The 27,230-nt window shown below is 57.1% G+C and overlaps 1 protein-coding gene across 1 annotated transcript; it reads left to right on the top strand.

Annotated features, from left to right (window-relative positions):
• The first annotated feature begins 8,421 nt into the window (after positions 1-8,421).
• Positions 8,422-25,073, top strand: BIK (BCL2 interacting killer). Its single transcript, XM_036253056.1, has 5 exons — positions 8,422-8,470; positions 22,120-22,251; positions 23,588-23,695; positions 24,344-24,461; positions 24,982-25,073. The coding sequence occupies exons 2-5, from the start codon at positions 22,127-22,129 to the stop codon at positions 25,051-25,053; spliced, it is 423 nt and encodes a 140-aa protein (XP_036108949.1). The 5' UTR covers positions 8,422-8,470; positions 22,120-22,126; the 3' UTR covers positions 25,054-25,073.
• Positions 25,074-27,230: the final 2,157 nt, after the last annotated feature.

The raw sequence follows: 27,230 nt of genomic DNA, 5'->3' as shown, positions 1-27,230 counted from the left end.
TTTTAAAAAAAACAACAAAAAAAATTAAAATCAGTCTGGCTGCTATGCTGAGCCTAGCGGGGCAGGACTAGAAGCCTAGAGGCCAGCGAGGAGACTTACGACGACGCAGGTGAGAAACGAGCCAGAAGCGGTCGAATTCCAGATGCATTTTACAGATGGTGCCACAGGGTTTGCTGAAGAATGAGGTATGGTGCACATTAGTTTTCCATCACTGCATAACAAATTACAGCCAAGTCTAGTGACTTAAAACAACAGTAAACAGTCCGGCCAGTGTTGTTCAGTGGTGAGCGTTGACCCCTGCACCAAGAGGTTGCCGGTTCAATTCCTGGTCAGGGCACATGCCCAGGTTGTGGGCCCGATCCCCAGTGGGGGGCATGCAGGAGGCAGCCAGTCGATGTTCACTCTCATCGATGTTTCTCTCTCTCTCTCTCCCTCTCACTTCCTCTCTCTCTGAAAATCAGTAAGGAAAAAAAAAATGAAAAAGCAAACAAAAAAAATAATTAAAAAAACAACCATAGTAAACATGTATTATCTGTCACAGTTGAAATGAGTCAGGAATTGAGGAGCAGAGTAGCTGGGTGGTTTTGGCTCAGGGTCTCCATGAGGCTGCTGGGGTCCCCTGAAGGCTTGACTGGGGCTGGAGGACCCTTCCCGCCTTCACATGTGCCAGCTGCTCCCCCCACAGGGTCCCTCCGCTGGGCTGTTTGAGTGTCCTCAGGACTGGCGGTCAGCTGCCCCCAGACCGAGTGAGTGATCCCAGAGGACGAGAACCGGGTCAGAACCATCCTTTCAGCGTCTGGCTTTGGAGATGTCAGAGCAGCCTTTTCTGCCACAACCTGTTCATGAGAAACGAGTTCCCGAACCTCAGGCCCTCGTGAGCGGGTCGGCCTGCACCTGACCGGCAGCACTTCTAGGCCGAGCTGGCCTGGTCGGCTCTCAGAACCCGGTGCCCGCACCACACCCAGGTTCCGCTCGCTCAGCCCGGACGACCACGTGGTCCGAGGGGGACCAAGCCCCGAGTTTCTCGTGAGTGCCCCCAGCCCAGAGCTCCCCAGATGAGAGTGTGAATGTGCCCACGCTCTCCGGGTCGAACCTCCCCTCCCCGTGCTCCTCACAGAAGGGGAAGCTGAGCCCCCACCAAGCTATCTGAAATGTCCTTCAAGGGGAGAAGGGTCTGGGTGCTGGAGACAGGAGGGGTGGACGGAGGGAGGAAACTACCTACGCGTTTATTTGCTCAGCAGATGCCGAGGGCACACCTGCTATGTGGGGAGCAAACAAGCCGGTCTCAGTGCGGGGCGGGAGTCAGACACACAAGTGAGGAGGTCAGTAGGTGCTTCAGGGGCGAGGGGAGAGGGACCCAATGGCCCCCAACTCCTGAGTGACCTCGGACAGAAATGACGATCATACTGTCTGCCATCCTGACCACGACCGCTTGAGTTGGGTGCTGCCCTCCCCGTTCCCCAGCAAGGGAGAGAAACTGAGGCCTCGATGCATTAAGCCGTGCTGGGAAGGGAAGCCCCCGCCCTCACCCCCAGCATCGACGCCTCTCCACCCCGCAGCTCAGCTGGCCTCTTCGAGCTCAGTCTCCTGGACTGTGACATAGGAATGTGATAGTGTTCCCAGAGGCTTCCCAACAGCTCAGCCTCCAGAGGGCCCCGATTGCTGTAGTAGGGCCAGATGTGCTGCAGTAGGGCCAGATGTGCAGAGCGCAAAGGGAAGAAGGTGCTGCTGGCCCGAGCGAGGGGAGGGGGCAGCCTGGGCACTTCTGCCAGTTGCACGGAGGCTGGGATGCCCCGTTCAGGAGCCCTGGGCACTCTCAGAGATTCTGGGAATCATCGCCTCCCCAATATCCCTCCACATGGCTCCCTCGTACCCACAGGACAACAGGGCCAAACCCTTTCTGATCCCATAGAAAGCCCAGGTGCCCTCAAATACCTCCTCCTCCAGGAAGCCGTTCCTGATATGTTTTGGCCTCTGTAGAAGCTGGTTCTTTGTTTTCCCTCTCCTGGAGACCCGACATGTTCTGTCTGAGACCCGGTATGTCCTCTCGTCCTGGTTTTGTCTCACTTGGAGCTAGGCATTTGCCATTGTCTCTGGCTCAGCTCTGGTCTGGGCAAGACCAAACATGGTTTTCTTCCTCTTCTTAAAATAAGCCTTGGTGGGCCTGGCCGGTGTGGTTCAGTGGTTGAGCCTTGACCCATGCACCAAGAGGTCACCAGTTCGATTCCAGGTCAGGGCACACATCCAGGTTGTGGGCCCGATCCCTAATGGGGGACATGCAGGAGGAGGCCAATCGATGTTTCTATCTCTCTCTCCCTCTCCCTTTCTCTCTCTCTAAAATCAATAAAGAAAAAAATTAAAATAAAAAAAACCCTGGCCCGTTTGGCTCAGCAGTTAGAGCATTGGCCCGCGGACCAAGGAGTCGCGGGTTTGATTCTGGTCAAGGGCATGTACTTGGTTGCGGTTTGTCCCTGCCCTGGTTGGGGTCCTGCGGGAGGTGACCAGTCGATGCGTCTCTCTCACATCGATGTTTCCCTCTCTCTCCCTCTCATCCTCTTTCTCCCTCCCTCTCTGTCTGAACAAAAATGGAAAAGTATCCCCGGGTGAGGATTAAAAAAAAGTTTTTTTGTTTATCAAGTTAAAACACATCTATTCAGAAAATTTGGAAAACACAAACAAACAAAAGGAGAAAAACTAACACACGTATCACGTTTATGCTCAGAGATGACCACTATTCCTATTTTGTATTTCCTTCCAAGCTTTTTAGACATGGATTTTAAAACTTAATTTAATTTAATTTTTATTTTTCTTTATCGATGTTAGAGAGAGAGGGGAAGGGAGAGGAAGAGAAACACTGATAAGAGAGAACATTGATTGGCCGCCTCCTGCATGCCCCCCACTGGGGATTTGGCCCACAACCTGGGCATGTGCCCTGACCGGGAATCGAACCGGCAACCTCTTGGTACCTGGGTCGATGTTCAACCACTGAGCCACACCGGACGGGTTAGACATGGATTTTTAAAAAACATGTGACATGGTATTGAGACAGGCCAGTAAGCCAGGACAAGCGGCATAGGGAAACTGAGATAATTAAATAGTTTGCAGCCATCTAGTAAATCCCACCTTCCCGAAACCAGGGACACTTAAGAGTAAATGGTTTGCACTTCTCCCCAACCAGAGGGTAAGTAGTTTCAATCACCCTACTCAGGGAGACAGATAACAGAAATCTAATAGTGCCATTTGCCAACCACACCCAAGGACAGATGATGTGGAGAATAAATCTATTTTGGGATATCAGCATAAAGTGGATGGATATTCTATTGAAATCCTCCCCTAAATGCCATCTTAAAACCCCTCAAAAGGAAGATCGAGGATGGGCTGTCCCTCTCAGGAGCACACCAGCACCTCCCCCACCCCTTCTTGCCCCATCTCCTAAGCCCTAAGGGACCCCAGAGACTTGCCAAGAGGGCAGCTGCCCTTCATCTCAGGCAAACCCCCTGGACCTGTCCCCAAGGCCCCCCTTTTCTCTGACTTCTCAGTGAGCCAAAGCAGCCCCCCCCCAGGTCTCTCCTGTGGCTTCTTTTTATATATTTCTTAATAATAATTTTTTTTTGTTAGTCCTCACCCGAGGATATTTTTCCATTTATTTTTAGCTAGAGTGGAAGGGAGGGAGGGAGGGAGGCAGAGAGACATACATCGATTTGTTGCCTCCCACAGAGCCTGCAACCCAGGTACATGCCCTTGACTAGGAATCGAACCCGAGACTTGGGGCCAGGTTCTAACCATTGCGCGAACTCTCCTGTTGCCTCTTAGTGAGTGAAAGCAGCCCCACCTGGCTCTCTCCTGCTGCTTCTATGCTAAGCCTTCCTTGCTTCACTGTCCCCAGCTTTATTTATTTTTTAAATGTATTTTTCTTTATTGATTTTTAGAGAAAGAGGAAGGGAGAGGAAGAGAGAAACATCGATGAGAGAGAACATCGACTGGCCGCCTCCTGCATGCCCCCCACTGGGGATTGGGCCCACCACCTGGGCATGTGCCCTGACCAGGAATCGAACCGGCGACCTCTTAGAGCATGGGTCAACGCTCCACCACTGAGCCACACCGGCTGGGCACCCCCAGCTTTTTTTATTTTATCCTCACCCAGGGATATTTTTCCATTTATCTTGAGACAGAGTGGGAGGGAGGGAAGGAGGAAGAGAGAGAGAGAAACATCGATGTGAGAGAGACATAACCGGGGCTGGGGACAAACAGCAACCAAGGTATGTGCCCTTGGCCGGAAATGAACCCACCACTCCTTGGTCCACGGGCCGACCCTCTCAGCACTGAGCCAAACCAGCCAGGGCTGTCCCCAGCTTTCATAAATGTCCTCTAAAATTCACCTGGGCTCGTGCTGTGAAGTTTTTCCTGCACCAAGTCAAGAACTCACACGCCACCGCTGGGCCCTAGGCAGACCCGCTCAGGGACAGGTCCCCTTTCCTATAACAGTACCGGACACATTGATTTGTGAAGTGTGTTATTTTATTTACTAGATGACACATCCCTAAGATACAGTTTCTTTTGTGAAAGTGTTAAACGCCTCACCACCTCCTGCGTGCCAGGCACGGGGCTGAGACTCCGGCCTCGCATCGGTCCAGCAGCCCTGGGAGGTGGGGCGTCCCCCGAGGATGGGGCGAGGCAAAGACAAGCTCCAAACCCAGGGCTGAGTGAGCCCGCCCTCTGCCGGGCTGCAGGTTTCCCCTCCAGAAAAGGCTGATGCCCCATCACAATCTTGCTTCACTTTAGGGGTTCACATACTTCCCTGAAGCCCAGCCACAGACCCCAAGTCAGATGGGCCAGAGAGACCTGGGTTCAAGCCCCACCGTCCAGTTGCTTGGCTGTGTGGCCTTGGACCTGTTAGGACCCCTTTCTGAGGTCCAGTTGCCTCACCTGTGTAGCGGGGAGACCTTCCCTGCAGGGGGCCAGCAGGGGCACGAGGAGTCACCAGTGACGCGAGGCTCTCGATGGCCTCACCTGGGAAGGTGCCCCCACGAGCCGCCCACCGGGCGGTCAGAGGTGCTGCCGTGGAGATGGCTGTCGGGCTGCTCTAGAGCCTGGCAAGCTCAGACCCACTCTGGAGAGACAGCAAAGCCCTTGGATGGGTCCTTCCGGGTCTTACAAGGCCTGTCTCAAAGCTGGAGGACTTTCCAGAGAAGGTGTCCCAAAGGCTGAGGACAAAAGTCTGCGATGGCAAGTGGGAAAACAGGGCCATTGAAAGCCTGAGCTGCTGCCTGGTCCCCTGGGGGGCCCTGGATGCTGAGGCCAGCCCTTGGCACACAGTGGCCAGCTCTCCAGCCTGCTGCTCCCCTCCTTGCCCTCGGGGGACGGGGGCTGTTCACCCCAGAAAGCCCAGCTCCTCCCTTCCCTCGAGTCTGCAGGCGGTCATATCCTCAGGAGGCTCCCCTTGACCACCTGGCTAACAGCCTCTTCCTTCCCCAACTGTCCCCTCACTGCCTGGCTTTACTCTCCCTGGAGTGCTGGCAGTGTGCCAGGCTGCCCAGCACCCTGGCTCCATTGTCTCCCTCACTTTGATACAAGCCCCCTACTAGAATGTGCCATCTCTAGGTCCCCATCATCTACCCACCTGCCTGGCATATTATAGGTGCCAATCAATATTTGTTATATGAGTGATAAAAATAATCATATCAAGGACAAAACTCAACCCTACATTGGTGTCATGGAGGCCGCTGGGGATGGAGGTCCCCAGGGAAGAAAGGGGCTGTCCCATGGGGTCAAGGCCTCCTCTTAGAGGGCAGGATCCACACAGCCCGATGGCCCGGGACAGGCCAGCAACTCCCAGTGGAGAAAGGGGAACTCCAGCAGGGCGTCGGGGGCCTGCTGCGGAGGGGCGGAAAGGGTAGGAGGTGTAGGGAGACCTGGGCTTGAGTCTGCCACAGGCTGGGTGAGCGCCGGCAAGTGGCCTCCTTTCTCAGAGCCTCAGTTTCCTCATCTGTAAAATGGGGCTACAACTTCTCTGTTGCCTGTGCCCAGAGCCCTGTGGGTGCTCCGGTGTCTGTCACACAGGATGGCCATCCCCGTGCAGCAGGTGTGAGGATTACAGGGGATCCTAGAAAGTGTTTAGTCCTGAGACAGGGGGACTTGAACAGATGGTGGTGGCTGCCATATTACTGCTATTGCTGTTATCATTGGCCATCTACCCCAAGGCTTATTGTGGACTGATAAGAAACCAGGGTCTTCTACAAGCCCAGTTCTTATTCAAAAGGTGTTTTCCTCCTCCTGTCCATTTGATCAGCACGTGTTATCTTGTTATCTTGAGGCCTTGCAAGGCAAATATTCTCACCCACCCCTACCTTGGGCCTTCCTGTGCCTCATCTGTCCCAAGCTGTCCTTCGTCCATCAGTTTTGCTAGTGTTTACTGAACACCTACTGTGTGCCGGCACTGTGCCTTCAGCCTCCGACGGCTCTGGAAGCTTCTCCCACCCTGGGGTCTTCTTGGCCCAGGAGATCCTGTGTCATTGCCTCCTCCATCTGTTTTTTCATCTGCAGAGTGAATTTGGAGACAGCCCCCTATTTTTAGCTTCTCACTCCTGCCTGGAAGACACCCTGTGGCTACTAGGGAAGGTCAGTGCTGTCCTGGCTTTGTGAGGCTGGGAGATAGTGGGATTTGGGGGAGACCCTCAAAGAAAGGATTAGAAAATCATAGGAGGCCAGAAGAGCCCCCAGGAAGGGAGGGGACTTGGAGCTTAAATTTTCAGAGTTTAGTAAACATTTAGGATTATCTCCTCTGACTCTCCCTCTCCCAGTTTGGGATGGGCATGGGTCGGGGTGGGAGGTGGGAGGGGATGTCGCGGCGGTCATCCCATTTCTCAGATGAGGACACAGAGGGAAAAGTGGGTAACACTGTCACCGCTCCAGAGGTGGGAAAGGGTGGAGGGACCCAACTGGTAGCAAGTGACAGAACTAGGAGCAGGGGAACCCCCTGGGGCCCTGCTGCTCCCCTGTCCTCAGAAGCTGCAGGACTGAGGTAAACAAGCCTTGTTGTTGTGTTCCTGGGACAAGGTTACTTTGTAACTTAACCGCCCTCCACCTCCAACACAGACCTACCCACCCCTCCAGAGCCCGCCCCTCCCAAACCTGCCCCAGGGCCTCCCGCCCCACCTGGAACCTTCTGATTTCTTCTCCCCCTCCAGGGCCTTTAGGGGTGGTCTCTGCCCCCCACTTTCCCCTGGGCCCAGGATCCCCAGAGTAGGCCTGGTAGACCACACTGTGGGAGGCAGGAAAATGGGGGTGCTGTGAGTGGTGCCACAGGAAGGGTAGGGGGCAGCAGGGAGAGAGGGGAATGGGGCGGGGGCAGGTGGGAAAGGAGGTTGTTTCATGGGTATGGGGTTTCTTTTACCAGATGGAAAGTTATGGAGATGGATGGTGGTGATGGTTGCACATTTTGGATGTATTTATTAATGCCACTGAACATCAAGATGGGCCCTGGCTAGTTTAGGTCAGTGGTTAGAGCGTCAGCCTGCAGACCGGAGGCTCAGGTTCAGTTCCCAGTCAAGGGCACATACCTCAGTTGCAGGTTCGATCTCCGATGTTTCTCTCTCTCTCCCTCCTTCCCTTCCACAATGGAAAAATATCCTTGGGTGAGGATGAAAAAAATGGTTAAGATGGTAAATTTCATATGTATTTTACCACAATAAAAAAATGGGAAACTGAAATAAAACCTAATCCCCAGAGAGCTTCCAGCTCAAAGAGAACAACTATTGGAGGTCTGAGTTCAGGCTGTTTTTTTAAAAAAAATTTTTTTCTTTCCTTATTTTTTAGAGAGAGAGGGAGGGAGAGATAGAAACATGGATGAGAGAGAACATCAAGTGGCTACCTCCTGCATGCCCCCACAGGGGATCTGTTCCACAGCCTGGGCATGTGCCCTGACCGGGAATCGAACTGGCAACCTCTTGGTGCCTGGGTAGATGCTCAGCCACTGAGCCACACCAGCTGGACTTACACTGTTTTGTTTTGTTTAGCAGGTCACTTTGTCCTCTCTGAGCCTCAGTTTTCTCATCAGTAAAATGGGCATGAAAAATACACCCAGCCCTTAGGACTGCTTTTTGGACGAAGGGAGGAAGCCATGTAAGGATGCTGGATTATATACCCCAATTCAGCCAGTGGGTTCATCCCCAGGTATCCCCCGGGGCTACTGCGTGCACACCCGAGCTGGGAAAACGCACGCGACCAAACAAGCTTGCAGGACGCAGAGCGGTATAAACAAGGAAACAGTCCTGGGCTACTCTAGTACTCGTACCGGTCCTGGATTCAGCGCGCTGGGGCGCGAGAGGCGGCCCCGGGGCGGGGCGGGGCGGCGCGGGGCGGGGCCGGCGGCTTATACGGTCGCCCGCTGGCCGGCAGCTGCACACAATACGCCTCCTCGCTGGAGCGCTGCGGGCACCGCCACCCCCGGCACCGCCGCCACCGACGCGAGGTGAGTCTGAGCCCTGCCTCCCCCGCCGGGACCCTGATCCCGCTGTCTGCCCCTTCGCCCCAGGGAGCCGCCCCAGGCGGCGAGCGGCTGGGAAGTTGGAGACCTGTGATCGGGCTTTTCTGCCCCCAGCAGCTGTCGGGTGTGTCACTTGCGCGACGTTTCCAGACCCCGGCTCCGAAACGCCCCCTCTCTGGCGTGGACTCCGGGGCCCCGCGGGCGATGGTGCCAGCCGCAGCCCCGTGGGCCTCAGTGTCCGCATCAGAGCGATGGGGCGGCCCCTCTGCGCCGGGCGCGGAGGACGTGATGCCCCGTTGCCCCGCTCCGCCCTCCGGCGCGGCCTCCGGCCCAAGCACCCGGGTCCTCGGGGGCCTCGCGCCCGGGGCCAGCCCGGGTGTCCACCAAAAAAGGGAAGATGGCGTCGGGGACTGTCCCCGTGGGGCCGGAGGGGCCGCGAGTCGCCGCGCACCTGCCGGGAGCAGGAGACAGGCTTGATGACGGGATGCGGGGAAGTCGGAGCAGGAACTTGGCGAGCGGGGCGCGGCCGCCACCCCGCCTGCCCGAACCTGCACAGGTGCGCCCGCGGGGGCGGCGTACGACCCGCCGGGCGCCGAGGCCTGTTCTTGTGAACCGGGAGCCCGCCGGCCGGTTCGCGTTCCATCCGGTGACCGGCAGGGGTCCTGCCGCCCGCCCCGCGCGCCCAGAGCTCCGCGCTTGGGTTCTCGCTACCCGCTCAGGCCTCCTTCCTGGGCGCGAATCGCTTTGCAAACCGTTAATTGTTACTGTAATTTTCGCTAGCACAAGCCATCCCGGGGCTGGACGTTGTTGTTGTTTTGTTGTTGTTGCTGCAGCCCTAACATTTTGCCCCAGCACCTGCTGCTTCTGGGTGTAGGGTTCTCACTACTCTCTCAGGCCTCCGAATCGTCTTGTAAACCGTTAATTGTTACTGTAATGTTCACTAGCCCCCCGGGGGCTGGACATTGTTGTTGTTTTTGTTGTTGCTGCAGTGGTAACATCTTGCCCCAGCACCTGCTGTGTCTAGGCGGTGGAAAGCCTTTTCTCTGTCAGCTTCGCCCCAGATCCTTAGGAAGGGAGGTTCTCGGCCTCATCCTTCCCCCGCTAGGAAGGGACAAACTATCCAGCTCTGCCGCTGGGTCTCCGCATGGGGTCTCATGTTATAGATGGAGAAACTGTGACGTTCCAGGAGGCAACTTCAATGCCATCTAGCAAAAAACCCAGAGCCGTGTTGGGGAAGCCAAACAAAAACCCTCTGCATGGTCACTTTCCATCTGTGTTATTTTAGATGGGCTATGCCACCTCGGAGCCTCAGTTTGCTCATTCTGTAAAATGGGTCCATGAGATTTCCGACCAGTGTTAGCTGTTAGTGGCTTCCCTGGAGTTAATACATGAACCTTATTCTACTTATTTTGGGCATGCCTTAGGAATAAATTCTTAGGAGTGGCACATTTTTGTATTATTGGTACTGTTTTGCACTAGTTGCCTAAGTGATCTAAGGCAGGATCTGGTCCTGGTCCCTGGCTGCTCCCTGAGTTCTGTTCTTCCCTCCTGCCTCATCTCTCCTCCACTATTTCGCTCCCTTCTCACACCAGGATTTGGGGATTTCCCACCATCTTCTGAACCTCAAGGTCACAAGGTTGTCACCGATTGATTTAGCTGTGGCTTGTCCAGTGTTACCAACCAACGTTGGGCTGTGCACACTTATTTTTGCTAGTTTTTGTTTTAGTATGTCTAGACTAGGGAAACTGGCTTCTGAGCTGTGGGCTTTCAACCAGTGCCTCCGAGCGTACTCCTGGGCAGGGGAACATATTTAATAAACCTTCTGAATTGGCCACCAGTTGATCTTGTTTTTGGTGGGAACTATCTTAGCAGGTGTGTTTCTCCAAGCACCAGGGATCCCGTGAGGCCTCCATGGGATGGTGCAAGGCCTAAAACAAAGGGGGTGATCGGCTCAGCACGCTCCCCAGCCTTCTGTGCCATCTCCTCTGAGAAACCCTCCCTGACTGTCTCACCTAAAGGTGCTGCCCTCCTCCTCCTCCCACCAGCTCTTCTGTCCTAGGACCTTATTTTACTGCCTTCAGGACACTAAAGACTGTGAAATGGCCCATTTGGGTTCACTCGGCGTGACTTAGGCCAGCCTGCGTTTCGATGAGAACAGATGCTCCAAATGTCACAGTCTGGGCACTGGGGAGAAGCTGGACAGAGGCTTGTATGCATGTGGACTATTGTCAGTTTTAGATGGTTAGTAGGTAAAAAAGCTGAGCTTGCAAAGAAACCAGAGAGCACTGTTCCCCCACTTCGGATCGTCGCTCTAGCAAACTGAAGGGGTTCAGGGAAGGGATCCGTTCAGTTGTGCCTTGAAGCTGACCCTGGAGGCACTTCCCCTCCCTGGAAAGCATCCTGTTTGTAGTGACCCTATTAAGTTTGTAGACAATTAATGGCGTCTTGCTTCCCCTGCCTCGGACAGAGTGGACCCCACGAGAGTCCGGCTGTTTTTCTCTCTGCTCAGAACAATTCCAAGAGGTTTCAAGGAAGTCCCCGGCACGTTCGGGTTTTGTTTTGGCGGCCACCAGGAAGCCTGCAGCGGTCAGGAGTGGACGAGTGCAGCCACCCCCTCGTCCCTTTGTCCTGCCGAGGGTTGGCTGGGGCCGGCCCTGCCCCGGGAGAAACGGGGAATGTAAGCAGATAAGGCCACGGCTGGCCTGTCTTCCTTGTTGGCCCCAGGCAAGAGTAAGGCCAGGTCTGGTGACCAGGGCACTGGGCGGGCTCGGGGAGAGCAGCTGATTTTCCTAGTGTCAATATTAGGATGTGACAACACAAAACACCCGCTGCGCCTCCGGGGCACTGCTGGCGAACCTGTTTTTCTGGAGGCGGGAGAAGACACCAGGTCACCCAGACTCAGAGGAGCTAAGCGAAGAAGAGCCCACCCACCAGGCCCTGGGGAGGCTCACTGTGATTGGGAGATTTCAGAATGAGAACTTCTGATCCCCCCCAAGAGATGACCTGTGTGTGTCCGGCTTGGAGCTCAGAAGTGGCTCTGTCGTGGCAGGGCAGAGAGATCTGTGGACTTCTCAGGGACAGACACCCTGGTCTGACCCTGCGTGCTCAGCAGCGCAGAGCCCAGGCTCACGGGGCGTTAGTTCCCCATCTGTGAGCGGTGAGCGCTGCCTGCGCCCGGCTGCCTGCTCCTCACGGCTCCCTCCCCACTGGGTTCTCACGCCTGCCCTTCTACAAAGGTGAGGGTGTGTCCAGTCTAGGGTCCCCCAGCCCCTCCACCCCCAGCCAGGCTTGCCTGGCAACGTGAGCTCCCTCATTCTGTTTTACAGTGTACTGTCTGCCCCCCTCCCCCCCCCCCGCCCCGGAACTGTCTGTGTTCACCGGGTCCCTGCACCAAGCTGGGGCAGACAGACAGGTAAACATTTAATGAGACCATAATGGGCTAAGTGCCCAATCCAGGTCTGTTTACCCAAGGTGCTGGGACAACGCTGATGAGGAGTAATTGATTCTGTCCTGGGGAGGTGGGGAGGAGCTGGATTCTGGGGTGGGCCTGGAGGAGGGAGCAGTCCTCCCCTCCCAGTGCCAGTCTGCGGAGGCAGAGGAGGGTGTAAAGATGGGGTTAGGCTGCAGAAGGGCTGAGGTGAGGGGGGTAGGGGGGTGGAGGGCTGGGCCCTGTGGGGCAGAGGGCCTTGTCCCGGGAGGGAATGGGAACCACCAAGGCTGCGGACTGGAAGGGGGTGGTGTCAGAATCTGGTGAGTGACTGAGACCCCTCAGAAGGCCCTTCAGGGAGACCCCAGACTGGGAGGAAGGAGACCCTGGGGGCTGTGTCTGCCTACTGAGCCCCTCAGGGCCTGGGCCCAGCAGAGATAGCCCCTGGGTTACTGTACATCCATGTTCTTTAAACTTAAACTGCAAGCCCTGACTTTCAGATGGTGATGGGAAAGCACAGGGCTCTGCTTGCTGGGGTCCCCGAGGTCTTGGTTGACTAGGATCCCCCTGTGACTCGCAGAACGTGGTCCCCAGGTTTTTTTTGCCGTGTCCCCCCTCACACCTGTGTTCTGTTGAACTCATTGAACTGTTATTATAACAATACCACAGACCGGGCGGCTCATAAGCAACAGGATTTATTTCCCGAAATTCTGGGGTCGGCAGACCTCGGAACCCTCCGAGGTCTCGGCCACTGTCCGAGAAGCACCCCTCCTCTTTGGGGGGCCGCCAAAGGACCCTCCTCACGCCGGCCCCATGGCCCTTAGGTTTTCAACATGTGAATTTGGGGGAACACAAACGTTCAGACCAAGCAAACCGATTTAAAATTTTCAGAGCCAGTCACCAAGAGAATTTTTAAGGCTCTGGCCAGTTTGGCTCAGCGGTTAGAGCGTCGGCCTGCGGTCCGGAGAGACCCGGGTTCGGTTCCCGCTAAGGGCATGTACCTTGGTTGCAGTTTGTCCCCGGCCCTGGTTGGGTCGTGTGGGAGGCAGCCACTCGATGTGTCTCTTTCACGTGGATGTTTTTCTCTCTCCCTCCCACTCTATCTGAACAAAAAAAGAGAGAATTATTAAGGCTACACTTTGCTACAGTTTGGAGTGTTTTGTAGCTATTCAAGAAGGAAGAGACATAAACGAATCTCCCCAAGGCTTGTTGTACAAAGGAGTTGTGTGTCCGGAGCTGGAGGAGAACCCAGGCGACCCCCCGCCGAGGGCCCTTGGCACTGCCACTGTCATCCGGACCCTGACCGGCTCGTCGCTGCTTGTCCGGGTCTGCATTGCGGTGCGTCGTCCACCTTTGGTGAGGGGGGCACGGTGGAACCCCCGGGCCATTTTTCTCCCATGTACCCGACAAACTGAATGGAAACAGCTTTGTCACTGGGCAGGTGTACAGGCAGCACACACGCAGGTACAGCCGTGTCTTTTCACGTGCCTGAGGGGTTGCTGCCAACCTGACACCCTCAGGGAGAATGGGAGTTGTGAGTGTATTCCCTTCGGTCTTGCCTCTGTGACGCTCTGAGGGTTTCAGGGGTTGAAATCTGTAATCCTCTCCCCAGCCCAAGGGTTGGGTCCTCTATCCCTGTGAACTTGAGAAAATGGCCATCAGAGAGGTGGTCACGTGCCCAGGATCATGGAAGACAAGGTCCACAAATGAACTGCTGGGGTTTGGGTGAAGGATGATGTGTTTAATGAGAGAAATAATTTATATACTCATTAGAGATAACACTGACGTCTTCATCCATCCCTGGCCAACCACTCCATGCATTCCATGGACTCCTCCAGAGGTAGACGAGACACATTTCCTTCTAGACCTTTCATTCATCTTCCTTGGGTACACAGAATGTACCCCACCACTGATACGTACATATTTGCATAAGTGGAGTTAACAGCTGGTTCCTCATCTTGCCAACCACAACTTCCTTCCATATCCCCGCACGGAACCTCCTCCCTCCGCTTGCGTGCAGCCCACCGAGTGTGGATTTGAGGGCGGGAAGGGTTTTGCATCAAGCAAGTATTCCTGAGCTAACTTAGCCAGGTCCCCAGTGCGACCCTCGGGCTTGGCATTGCGTCTGGCGTGAGCGTTTCCTGCTAGACTTTGATGTGCACTGGGGAACTGTGGTTACAGAGAAAGTGCCCTGGAGGAGGAGATGAGCTTCAACACAGCTCTGCTGACCCTCATCTGTAAGGAGGGGTGCCGTCCTCCCTCCCACAGGTCGAAGCTGTCCCTGTGCCCAGGCACACTGCCCCTTCGCTTCAGCCAGCCCCGCTTGCGTGCGCTCAGAGGCGGGATGCTACCAGGTGGAGGATGCTACCAGGTGGAATGAGTGGTGTTTTTCCGAGGGTATTGACCCACATTGCTGGTCAGTGTATTTCTGGTCCCGGATGTGAGTACTGTGATTGTGTAGTGAAGACACTCTGAATTTCCATTCTCAACCCTCTCGGGTCCCCATCTGTGAAACGGGGCAAACAGTCCCCCCTTCTGAGGGAGGATGGCCTCCGTAGATGCAAATAAAAAGGATGTGGGGATGACCAAGAGCATGCAGTCACTGGCGCAGAGAGGGCAGCCCTGGCGCGAGGCCACAGCAGGCAGTACCCGGGTTCAAGGTGGGCCCGGCCCCACCTGCACCGTGTTCAAGGCTGCAGGGGGGGGGGGGGTAGCGGGAATGGCCGGGCCTCAGGATTCTGTCTCAAACCACAATGTTGCAAATTAGTGGATAACACCCTCCCTCAAGGTGAATTTCCAAAACTTCCTTTTTGCTTGAAATACCTTTCTCACTCCTTACTTTTCTCTCCCTCTCTCTCCCCCCATTATTTCTTCATCACTTAAGTGATGTGGAAGTGGACCCTGCCCACCTAAACAAGCTGCGTGGGCATCTGCGGGGTTACTGGCGGAGCCTGGAGGCTGGACTTCCCCTGCAGGTGGGGAGGGAGTGGGAAGAGGTGGGTGGAGGGTGGGGGCTGGGAGGGTTGGGGCCGTGATAACTGAAATAGACCTTTAAGACAAACAGCCCTGCCTCCTCCAGATACCCAGGTTTCGGATTCGTCCCTGGTCAGGGCACGTAGGAGAATCGACCAATGAATGCACAGATACGTGGAACAGCAAATTGATGCCTCTCTTTCTCCCCACCTTCCTCTCTAAAATCAATAAAATAAAATAAAAATAAAAAGAGGACCAACAGCTCCATTTCAGACCAATCTGAGCTATGGACTAGAAACAGTCATTTTTGCTTTAGTTATGGGTCAGGCTGCCCTCCTGTGCAAGGAAGTCAAAGTTCAAAGCGTAAAAAAGCGTGTGTAGTAAAACTCAGGTCTCCCTCTGGGCTGATCTGTGCAGAGACGTGTTCGTTCGTGTCTGCATTTTCACACGCAGCACGTCCGCAGTTACAAACCAGCTGTTCGCCCCCTGCCTGGCCACGTGGCCCTGCGCCGCCAAGGCACCCACCGACCACGGCGTCTCTCTTTCAGTGTTGCCGGGTCGGGATGTGCAGGGGTTTGTGTCGGATGCATGTCTAGAAGGCAGAGGTTATGTGCTTATGTGACTTTGGGAGAGACTGGTTGAGGGGACCCGGCTGTGCCCTGCACCTCGCCTCCACTCCCTCCGGGTCTGCCGATTCCTTACCCAGCTCCGAGCTCCTGCTGGGCAGCACTGAGGGCCACGGCTGTATCTTTTCTTTTCGTTTTATTTTTTTAAATCCTCACCCTAGGATATTTTTCTGTTTATCTTCAGATGGAGTGGGGGAGAGAGAGAGAGAAATATTGATGTGAGAGAGACGTATCAACTGGCTGCCTCCCGCACAACCCCGACCCTGACCCCAACCAGGACCAGGACCGAACTGCGACCGAGCCCGAATCGAATCCTCGACTCTGGTCCGAGGGCCGAAGCTCCAGCCACTGAGCCAAACCGGCCGGGCGCAGAGTTGTGTCTCCGTCCTCTTAGCAGCCCTGGAGGTTGTGCTGGTTCCGCACAGGAGCCTTGTCCGAGCTCTGCTCGGAGGTCCAGGTCCTGGTCGCACAGCCGTGGCAGAGCTGGGACCGGAACCAGGCCTGTCCGGCTGAGGTCAAGGCCTCTCTGCTTGAGCGAGCACTGGGTGCTGTCAAATGGCATCATCTCCCTCGTGGGTGGGGGCAGGGCTGGCGACTGGGACAGGTGTGGGCAGAAAGTCCTCCTGGAAAAGACTGGGTAGGGACCAGGGTTTCCCAGCTAGGTCCACCCAGCAGCCAGTGGCCAGGCACCCAGGGCTTGAGTGACCAGGTGGCATTGATGGGCCCCAAAGGTATTAGCACCTGTTGCTGCTTTGCTGACATGTGGCAAGGCTGGGCTTGAGGAAACTGAGGGTCCACACTCCAAAGAGGGGCCAGCTGTTTGTGTGTGTGTGTGTGTGTGTGTGTGTGTGTGTCTGTGTCTGTGTGGCGGGGGTCACAGTCTAGGAACCAGCAGCCTGTTAGAAGGAGCATCTTCCTCCCTCCGCTGACCCCTTCCCTGTGACCCATCTGGTCCCTTCCACACTCTGTAACTTGGTTTGCCCATTCTCGAAATAGAAATGGTCCGAGTCCTGCCTGGGTCTGCAGGTCCCCGCCCCTCCCCCGCCCGCTCCCTCAGGCTTGGCTTTGCTGTCTGGCAAAACGAGGTGTCTACTGGCCCAGCGTGGATGATCCCTGGGAGGGATGGCATTTCCCCGATCCCCGGTTTGGAACCAAGGCCAGGCCCGGGGCTGGTGGCCTAGGGGCAGAGCTCTTTACCGAAAGCAGGCTGGCTTCTGGAGCCTGCCATCGGTGTCCTCCAGGCCTGCCGGTGTTCTCAGGGTGGCTGTCTTCTGCACAGGGGTTAGAGTGGCCCCCCGACCTCTGTGGGCAGAATAGGCTTCCTGGCTGGTTTTTCCACTGAGCATGAGGAGCGTTAAGGTGTGGGCTGCCTGGGTGGGTGGGGATGCGCATGGCTAGGTGCGCCTTCCTTTTCACCAAAGAGGGTTCTAAACCACTCATTTGCAAATCTGTTGTAAAAACATGCTTACACCAGGCCAGGCTCCTGGTCTGCAGCTGCCCCGGCCTCAGCACGGGCTTCTGCTAGTCATCTGACAGGCGCTGCTCTGCCCTGTGCTGTGCACTGCGAACCGCAGTTACCTGCTAGCTCGGAGCCTGGCACTTGAATACGGATTCTGTCCGCCTGTCCTCGCCGCAGCCCAGGGAGGTCGTGGTAACTAGCATCAGTGAGGACTGAGGACAGCGACGAGCAGGACACCCAGCAGCCTGGCTCCGATCCACGTCCATGCTCTAAACCACAGCTGCAGAAGCCCGTGTGGTTGGCTGGAGATAGAAGGGAGCAGAGACAGGCTGCCGGAGCCCTCCGGGGCCCCCAACCTGGTCAAGGATCGGGGACGGGGATGCTAGAGCCAAGTTCTTTAGGGACGAAGAGCAGTGAGCCTGTGAGTCAAGCAAAGGCGACAAGATGACAGCCAACGGGCATTGCCCATGTGAAGCCTTGGAGGCTAGACAGGTCGGGCACAGCTACAGCAGTCTTCAGTATGACAGGGACGGGGTCCAAGAGGAGGTGGCCTGGGACAGGAGAGGGCCCTGCTAGCAGTGTGGCATGACTCCTGTGGGCACTCGGAGCCGAGTGGGGTGGTGCCAGGGTCAGATCTGAGGCTGCTCTCGGAATCAGATCGAGACAGCCCAGCTGGAGATTAGAGTCAAGCCAGGCCGCTGGAGCGGTGCTGGGCTGGAGGTGACTGGTTCTCCCCGCGCCCGGGTGCTGGGGCAGCTGCGCGGGACCAGGGCTGGGAGGCTGCTGCACGGACCTGCCCCAGTCCTAGCCACACTCTGAGTTCTCCCGCTCAGGTCGGGAGCCCAAGGCCTGGCTGGTGAGCATTTAATGAGAATCCACACACAGGGCTTAAGTTAGGCGCGACAACAGTAGATGCTCAGAGGTCTGCCAGGGTTAAAGAGTTCATGCTGGTTCTTGCTGGTTTGAGATCATTATTCCCATTTGACAGGTAAGGAACCGGTGCCCTGACCAAGACTGCACTGCAGGTGACTGACTGGGGAGGATGTTCACCCAGATGCCCCTGCCCCGTGGGTGTCTTCAGTGCGAGTCTGGAGACGAGGAACGCTGGTGGCCGTCCCAGGCCAGCAGGGTCTGGGGACCCACAAAAAAGGTGTACACTCGGGCTCTGCCCCCACACAGTTCAGTCCACTGGGGGAGGCACCACCCCACTGCTCATGCATCCTGGAGCTGGTCAGACACACTCAGGCTGCGACCCCAGCCTGGCCAAGCCGCCGGCGGTCACTGTCCCTGGCCAGGCACCTGCCCCTGTAGGACTGGTGGGGTGGTGTCTCCCCATTTGGTGCCAAAGGGTTCCGGGATGCCGGGGGCGGTGATGGGACAGTAGGTCAAGGAGAGGCTGCGAGGCCACAGGCCCAGTGAAGTCCCCTTGAGGCCCCTGGCCTGTGGGGGCAGCGGGGTTTCCACCGGAGCACACAGCTCCTCTAGGAAGAGAGCAGCCCCCTGTGGAGGGGGTGGAGTGGAGGGAGGGGGATGGGCCGGCAGATGCAAATGAAGGTCGGGCTGCTTTCCCAGGGAAATGGTCATTTCCATAGCCGCCCAGCCCCCTGGGGCCGGGGGCTCAATTCCTTGACAGTCGGCGGATGGCAGCTCAGCACCGGCCTACACGCATGCTCACAGCCCCTCGTTAGGAGTCGTCTGCACTTATCTGGTCCTTATGTCTTTAATGGGGTGTTACACTTCTCTCCAAAGATGTGAAGCGTGTCTTCTGAGATTCTTTCCTGACCCCAAAGCTGCAAAGATGCGTTTCTTTTCTGCTGATGTTCCCTTGTAGGGACGCAGTTGATTTTAGTGTGTTGATCTGGGATCTGGCCCCTTGAGACTCCTGGCAGCTCCAGAGGGTGGTCTGTACGGGAATGTTTGTATCTGCTGGAAGCTTCCCTGCCTGTCTTTTAGGAGGATCACGTTTTCTTCTGCTGGTTTGAATGGTACCTACCTTCGATTCTCTTAGAGGCTTCCTCTGACCTGCTAAGTTGTATTGACACTTTCTCTCTGTTTAAGTCTAACCGAAGTCATCTTTCCTCTTGTACTAGTGCCCCCTGCACCCCCAAACCTTTTCCCTTCTCCGTTCGAACTAGCAAAGTTGGCGAAATGAGTAGCGGGAGGTCAGCGCCCCTGGCTGCCTGGGACCAGCGTTGGCCACTTTCCTCAGCCACCCCACCCCCTTCAAAGGCTAATAAGACAACTCTGGTTACAGAAATGGCTTCAGTCGGCCAGTGTGGCTCAGCGGTTGAGCGTCCATCCATGCACCAAGAGGTCGCCAGTTCGATTCCTGGTCAGGGCACATGCCCAGGTTGTGGGCCCGATCCCCAGTGGGGGGCATGCAGGAGGCAGCCAGTTGACGTTCTCTCTCATCAATGTTTCTGTCTCTCTCCCCCTCACTTCCTCTCTCTCCAAGATCAATAAAGGAAAAAAAGAAATGGCTTCACACTACACCGATTACGTGAACAGCTGCGTTGCAGACAGATCCAGATTCACGGTCACCAAGTGCTCTCCCGGAACTAACGTGTGACGATCATGCCCCCAGAGTGGCCCTGTGCTGGGCGTTTAAATTGTCTTTTTTTTTTTTTTTGGTGGTATATGTCCTTAGCGGGAACCGAACCCAAGACTCTCTGGTCCGCAGGCCGACGCTCAACCGCTGAGCCAATCTGGCCAGGGCTGGACGTTTAAATTGTGACAGCATCTGAGGGCTTTTAGACCTGTCACGGTGCCTGTCCCCGTGCATTTGTGCTGGCCTGATGCTTGGGGTGTCCCTGGGTCCTGGGCCTACATGCTTTCTAAAAAACTGTTTCTTTATTGATTTTAGAGAGAGGGGAAGGGAGAGGGAGAGAGAGACAGAAACATCGATGAGAGAGAACATCGACTGGCCGCCTCCTGCATGCCCCTCACTGGGGATTGGGCCCACAACCTGGGCATGAGTCCTGACTGGGAATCGAACCGGCGACCTCTTGGTGCCTGGGTCAACGCTCAACCACTGCGCCACACCGGCCGACTGGGCCGCCGTGCTTTTAACGTTTTGCCTGCAGATCCCCTCAGAGGTCGGCAGTGCCCCTCCCCCCTTTGGTGTGGGTGCGAGGCCTGACCTGCCAGCTCCTCGCAGGGGGAAGGTGCTGTCCTGACAGGTGCAGGTGGCATATGTCAGGCCGCCGGCTCTTTGTGGCCATTGTGGCTGTGTTTACATGTCTGACTTCTCCAGCCCAGCTCCCGGATCCTGCCTAGCTCCTTTCCCGTTGGAACAGATGTAAGACTCTGCCGTTTTCCTCGTAGGAAGATCAAACAGCCATCTCTCTCTGAGACACATTCTGGGCATTTATTCCCTAGAACAATGCTGTCCTTATGCGGTCCCCTCCTCAAAGGCCAGCGTTCCCCGACCCCTCATGCCTGTCTGCGCCAGTGATGTCACGACTTGTCCATCTCTTTGCATGAACTTTGGGTGCATTGTTGACACTAACCTGTCTAGACTCGCCCAAGACACCTGGAGAGTCTGCAGCTTCCGTCTGTCCCCATGAGCCCCGGCGTTGCCTTCGCCCCCTGCGCTGTCACCCTGTAATGCTGAAGCCAGTGGTGAGCACACTCTTGTCAACCTCAGTGTCCCCGCAGGGTGCCCACGCATGTCCTGCTGCCGTCCACCCGCTCCAGGAGCGGACAGATTTGGGGCTCTGTTCCTTTGTTCAGTGCAGGCAAATGTGCAGAGTTAGACATTTAAAGAAACCCAGGACATGACTGTAAGAAAAGAATAAGTAAACACAGAGGTCATAATGGTTAGCGCCCAGTCCCTCAGTGTCCCAGGTCTGCCCCAGGGTACTTGTAGGACGTGCGTCCCGTCCTCCAGCAACCAAGCGAGGGACTGCTGGTGCCCTACAGACAGAACAGCGGCGTCACAGCTGTGTGGCAGAGTTGGGATTCGAACTCAGACCCTTTGGTTCCAGAGACACATTTTTCATCCTATTCTGGACCTAAGGCTGTCTGGTAAATTATGTTCGACCAGGTCACAGAGTCTCGCCCAGTTATCACAAGCGATGGTGTAACATTTACTGATGTGGGAATTCACAGTTGTAATAGTTACGTAGACCTTTGGCTGCAAGGAACAGGAAAGTCTGTGAGTGGTGATTTGAACCAATTAGGTTTTTATTTTTCTTACACATTAATCAGTCAGTGGCTTGTATTTTTTCTGCTGTTCCAGCAGTGCCATTCGAGAGCCAACTCCCTACCCATCTGCTCTGTACCCATAGCTATTCTTGTACCCAACACCTGTGTCATAAGATGGCTGCTGCAGCTCCAGCCCTCACTTCCAAGTTGAAGGCCGCCAGGCGGGAGACTAGCTGCCCAGCCGTGTCTGCTTTCTTTCAACCCCCACATCAGACTTCAGAGACGACATTGACCAAGACTGGGCTACATGCCCACCACTAGCTGCAAGACATGCTGGGAAAATGAGGAACAGGAATGAGTGTCATGACTGGCTTAGATGAACAAGGATTCAGGGCCACCCCGAAGAAAATGGGTCCTATTAGCAGGGGGAGGGGAGGGGGATACGAGCCTCGCCAAGACAGCGAAGAAAGGGGGTTATCGCACTGCTAAGGAGTGATCCCAGTTTTGAAATTGTGTGTGGTGTGCAGAAGTGCTTAGAGACAAAGACTGGAAGATTAGCAGGTCCCTCCGGGCACTGGGGATGGGACTGCTCAAAGCAAACAGCAACGCCACGGAATTGCTCGCCAGGTGGAGCCCAGCCTTGGTCCACTATTTTGACAACAGACGCCTGGGTTTTTCAGTTTGCCAGCTGGGCTCTTGAGGGCCAGTATTAGAGCCTTTCTTATATTTATACTCTGCTTCTTTTTTTTCACAAAGAGAAAAGACAAGATCCCTTATGAATCATCTCCAGATCCCTGACTTTAGAAATGTGTGATGGAGAACAGAGAGGCACAGTGACTTGCCCGGAGGCACACAGCCAGCTTGTTGCAGAATTCATGCCCGGGGAGCTGGGTGGGGGAGGCTGATGATGGAAGAGTGGGCGAGGGCAGCGGTAAGGTGACTGAGAGAAACTCCAGGTCATTGTTCTGGGCATCGGTCAGTCTGTGATGTCTTTTTTCTCCAGGGAAGAAATGTCTCAGGCAGGACCCCTCTCCAGGAACCTCATTTTGTGCACCTTTCTTCAGGAGCACGGCCTGCAAGCTGTGGTGGTCCCCGGCATGACCAGTCTCCTCCAGTACAATCCTGATCCCCTCGGGTAGGTCCCCAGCCCTCTGTGGGTCCCCACCCCCATTCCTGGTCAGTGACCTTTCAGGGGCGTGGTTAGAAGAGCAGACCTTCTGGGTTCTGGGCCGGGCTCCAACGTGGAAAGTCCCCAGGTGTGGTCATGGAGGCACGTGTCCTGGGCAGGGAAGCTTTGCCCTGATACCAGTTCACCGCGGGGCCGCAGAGCACCCAGCATGTCCACAGCCCCAGGAAGGACCTGGGGCGCCAGCCAGCAAACGGCTCAAACTTGTGGCCTTGAGAGCCTCCTGGTCCCCATGGCCATGATCACCTCATCAAGGCCTCTTAAGAGATGGATCCGAAGTAGCCTGAGGCCTCTTCGGACTCAGCGGCAGCTCCTGGCCCGGCTGTTAAGCAGCGAAGAGAGGCTGTTCCCAGGGTCAGTTCTGGGTTCTGGATGCTCCCTGCTGCTCGGGGCCTCAGGATTCTCATAGTCCTTAGGTCCTGGACTTGGGGGTCGGGGCTGGTTGGGATTTTAGGGCTGGAGGAGCCCCCAAATGTGTCTTTTCCCTCCACACTGCTCCCTTTGTAGATGACGAGGGGACGTTCAGCCTGGCACAGTTTTCCTGAGGTCCCACAGGGTGTTGCGTACAGGTGGGACCTCAGCCCCCTCCCTGATTTCCAGCCAGCCCTTCCCCCCGCCCCCTCGCTCCCGGAGTAGAGAGAGCTTGGGCCCGGAGACAAGCAGGTGGCCTCCTGGCCTGGGAATTCCCGGGCAGCTGCCTAGTCACCGGGATGGAATGTGTGGGCAAACCCCCGAGCAGGGCCGAAACCCGCCGGGTGCTCAGGGGGCAGGGGGCAGGACAGAACGTCAGGCTGGGAGGTTGGCTGGGAGTGTACGTCTCTTCCCCGTGAAGGACTCCATTCAGTCAGAGTGGAGGCCCAGATGGGCTGCTGGCACCTCCTTTCTCAACGAGGCGATGACACAGAGGTGGTGTCAGGATTGGGGACCAGGGACAGGTCCCAGAGCTCCTCCCCATGAGGAGGGCAAGTTGAGACCCTGTTAGAAGCCAGCCTGTGATCCAAGGGGGCTCAGAGCCCCCCGCCTGCCCAGCTCCATTGCCCAAAGGGTGTCCCTGTGCTCTGCCCCCGCTGCGTGCTCAGACCACACCCAGAAGCCCCCTGCCTTCCCACGCTTCTGGGAGTCCCCGTGTCTGCAGCGAAGTGGGAGCCAGAGGAGAGGCGTGGGGAGGTTCCCTGGCCCTCGCCCTACTCTGCGCCCCGTCACCCTGTGGCCCGGTTGGCTGGGTGGGTCTGGGTTGAGGGTCACCGGCATGACCCACCCCTGACTTCCTACACCGTCCTCACAGTGACATCCCTCACGAGGTGGCCATGCGGCTGGCCTTCATCGGGGACGAGCTGGAAGTGCGATGGATGCTGCCCCGCGTTGCCCAGGTGCCCTGGATGGCCGTGTACAGGTGACCAGCCCCTGCCCGGCGCCAGCTCCCGGCCGGTCTGCTGCCCTGGTTCTTCCCGCCTCGGCGCAGACAGACCAGCCCTCCCTCCCCCCGGGGAGCCAAGGGTCTTGGTGCAAGAGGACAGGGCATGTCTGTGAGCTCAGATCGGGGTGTCCGTGTGTCCTCGGCAGAGACGCTCCGTGTCCACGGGTTGCTGGCATCCCTGTGGGTTCTCAGGCCTCACAGACTTGCTCCGGGTGGGGACTGGGAACCTTACTCGAGACCAGGACCGAAATGGACGTGGATGTGGTCCCTTGGTCTCCAGGGAGGCAGCCTGCTTTTGGGGAGCCCGGGCCTCTATCCAAACATAGCTTCTCTAGAGGGAGGACCTGCACCCTTGGACCCACCTCTGGGCCTGTGGACAGTGGAGCGTTTTCCAGGCGCCAGTGGGCTCAGGCGGGTAGTGGGGGGCAGAAAATCAGATGAATTGAGGACCAGACACGACCCGTGGAGAGAGGCCCTCGTTGCAGAGCCTCCCAGAGAAGGGGGTGAGGGTGGCCGGGGAGAAGGAGATGTGCCCACTTCCCCCAGAGCTGCCAGCTGAAACAGAGGCCATCTCTGCCCTGTTTGTGCAGTAACAGCCCGGTCCCTCTCCCATTTGTCTTACAGCCTGACTTTCACCTACAACCAGACAGCCCTGAGGAATGTCCTTAGAAGTTTTATGAGTGGTCTCATTACCCTCAGGGGGAACAGAAGGTTCTGGAGCTTCCTGATCCTCAGGGACAGGGTAAGCCTTTGCCACAGTCCCCACCACTCCCTGCTGTATTGCCTGCTTCACCTATTTCTTCTGTCCGGTCCCAGAGGCCGCTGGGGTTGAGACTCTGGGCTCATTGTGCCCAGATTAGCTTCACACCTGTGCCCACGGTGTCCCCTCAGCCGGGAGCACCTTCATCTGGCAGGCATGTCGGGTTCCGTCTCCCCTGCCCAGGGCAGGTGCCTCTTGTCCTGATCACTGCCCATTCGTCCCTCACACTTCACCCTGCCATCCCAGGTCCCAGCAGACGAGAGCCTGGAGGCCTGGCCTCCCTCCTCTGCCTGTCCTCGGGACGCTTCCCTCTACCCCTCCTGCTCTCATCTTTCTGGACCCTCACCCCAGGCCCTCGGTTCCGAGCGAGGTACTCTCGCTCCCCCACCTCACCGCCCCTCTCACGCCCACAGCGCAGGCTCAAGAACAGGAGGCGAGTTGTAGGAGCCAGCCCCTGCCGGCTGGCCGTCCATCCTCACCTCTCCCCACCTTCACCCCACAGGTGTCCCCCAGCTGGGGGCGCAAGCTGTCCCTGCTGCTGCTGCTGGCGCTGGTCCTGGACCTCCTCCATTGACACGCTGCTGGACAGCGCGGGGCGGGGCCGGCCCTCCCCCGGGATCGCCGCCCTGGAGGTGGCCTTGTTGCTTTTGTTGTCTTTTTAACTGTTTTCTTATGGTCCCTTTTTTATATTTAAATTCTGAGTGCTGGGACACTCCGGAGGTTTCATACTGTTTTTTTGTTTGTACTTTTTTGTAAGAGAAATGAATTACACCTCTGGGGTCTTTATAGTTACTGCTCTGCGGTCCCCAGAAGGAGCCTTCCTCTCTGGGCGGGTCAGGGAGCAGGCGGTGGGGGAGTGCTGGCCACACCCTGTCTGTGATGCCCACAGCAAGAGGGCACCTGCTGGAGTCCAGTTCTGAGGGCTGAGAGCTCAATAAAATGTTGGTTTCCATCTGTCTGGGGTCCTCTCTGGGGGTTCGCAGTGTGGGCTCCATCTTGCCCCTTGGAGGGGAATGATGGGGGGTGGGTGCGCTCCTAGCCACTTGCCCGGTCATGGCCTCCGGGCTCCAGTGCTGCTGGGACCCACAGTACTGGCGTGCTCCCGCCCTGTGGGGCCTTGGCGCCCGAAGACCAATGGGGATGATTTCCTTCGGGCGGCTTGTCGTACCGCCCCTCCCCGTCCCCCCCCCACCATGTGCTCACCCAGCACTGCCCGCTAGGGGTGCACCTGCCGGCACTCGGGAGGTGGGAGGACGCTGGCAGAGGGCAGCCGGTGGTTCTGCATGTTGCAGAAAGGCCCACCCAGGAGTTAAAACCAGCTGCAATCTGAGTCCATGGCCCTGTGAGAAATCACTCTCCGCCCCCGGAGGGAAGGACCCGAGGCCTGTCCCGCCCAGGGAGGGGACGGGTGACATGATCACCAGTGGCCTCAGGATCCCTAAGGAAATTCCACACAGTGCTCCCCTCCCCCTCCCACAGCAGTTCCACACAGTGCTCCCCTCCCCCTCCCACAGCAGTTCCACACAGTGCTCCCCTCCCCCCACAGCAGTTCCACACAGTGCTCCCCACCCCCCCACAGCAGTTCCACAGTGCTCCCCTCCCCCCACAGCAGTTCCACAGTGCTCCCCTCCCCCTCCCACAGTTCCACACAGTGCTCCCCTCCCCCCACAGCAGTTCCACAGTGCTCCCCTCCCCCTCCCACAGTTCCACACAGTGCTCCCCACCCCCCCACAGCAGTTCCACAGTGCTCCCCTCCTCTCCCACAGTTCCACACAGTGCTCCCCACCCCCCCACAGCAGTTCCACAGTGCTCCCCTCCCCCTCCCACAGTTCCACACAGTGCTCCCCTCCCCCCACAGCAGTTCCACAGTGCTCCCCTCCCCCTCCCACAGTTCCACACAGTGCTCCCCACCCCCCACAGCAGTTCCACAGTGCTCCCCTCCCCCTCCCACAGTTCCACACAGTGCTCCCCTCCCCCCACAGCAGTTCCACAGTGCTCCCCTCCCCCCACAGCAGTTCCACACAGTGCTCCCCTCCCCCCACAGCAGTTCCACAGTGCTCCCCTCCCCCCACAGCAGTTCCACACAGTGCTCCCCTCCCCCCACAGCAGTTCCACAGTGCTCCCCTCCCCCTCCCACAGCAGTTCCACACAGTGCTCCCCACCCCCCACAGCAGTTCCACAGTGCTCCCCTCCCCCCACAGCAGTTCCACAGTGCTCCCCTCCCCCTCCCACAGCAGTTCCACAGTGCTCCCCTCCCCCCCACAGCAGTTTCACAGTGCTCCCCTCCCCCTCCCACAGCAGTTCCACAGTGCTCCCCTCCCCCTCCTACAGCAGTTCCACGGTGGCCCCAGGGCACTGCAGCAGGGTGGATGTGACCCCTCCGTCCTGGGGCCTGGGGGAGGCTGCTGGGGACATTGAAGCACCTTCTCAGAGCAGGTGACAGGCTGGACAGAGGGGCTCATCCTTTTCTGTTTCAGGGGCTTTGCACAAGGCGCCTGGTCAGGGCAGGATATCTAGAGATAAGGCAAGATGGAAGCTCAGAAAGGAGGTGCCCAGGGCAACCCGCTTCTGCCAGGGCAGGAGTGCAGCGCCCAGTTCCAGGCAGACCAGGGAGTCAGGGTTCTCCACTGACCGGGGACCCAAAGATGGGGCAGGGGCCCCCCACCCAGCCCTGGGCTGTCATGGAGGCAGAACCCTGCCTGCCCACACCTTTGGGGGCCTCTCCTGCACCACTGCCCTTTGCTTGCTGTT

Source organism: Molossus molossus, unplaced genomic scaffold, assembly GCF_014108415.1.
Source record: "Molossus molossus isolate mMolMol1 unplaced genomic scaffold, mMolMol1.p scaffold_m16_p_10, whole genome shotgun sequence".
Classification (NCBI taxonomy): domain Eukaryota; kingdom Metazoa; phylum Chordata; class Mammalia; order Chiroptera; family Molossidae; genus Molossus; species Molossus molossus.
Note: the sequence above shows the minus strand (reverse complement) of the source record. Positions and strands in the feature narration are given on the sequence as shown.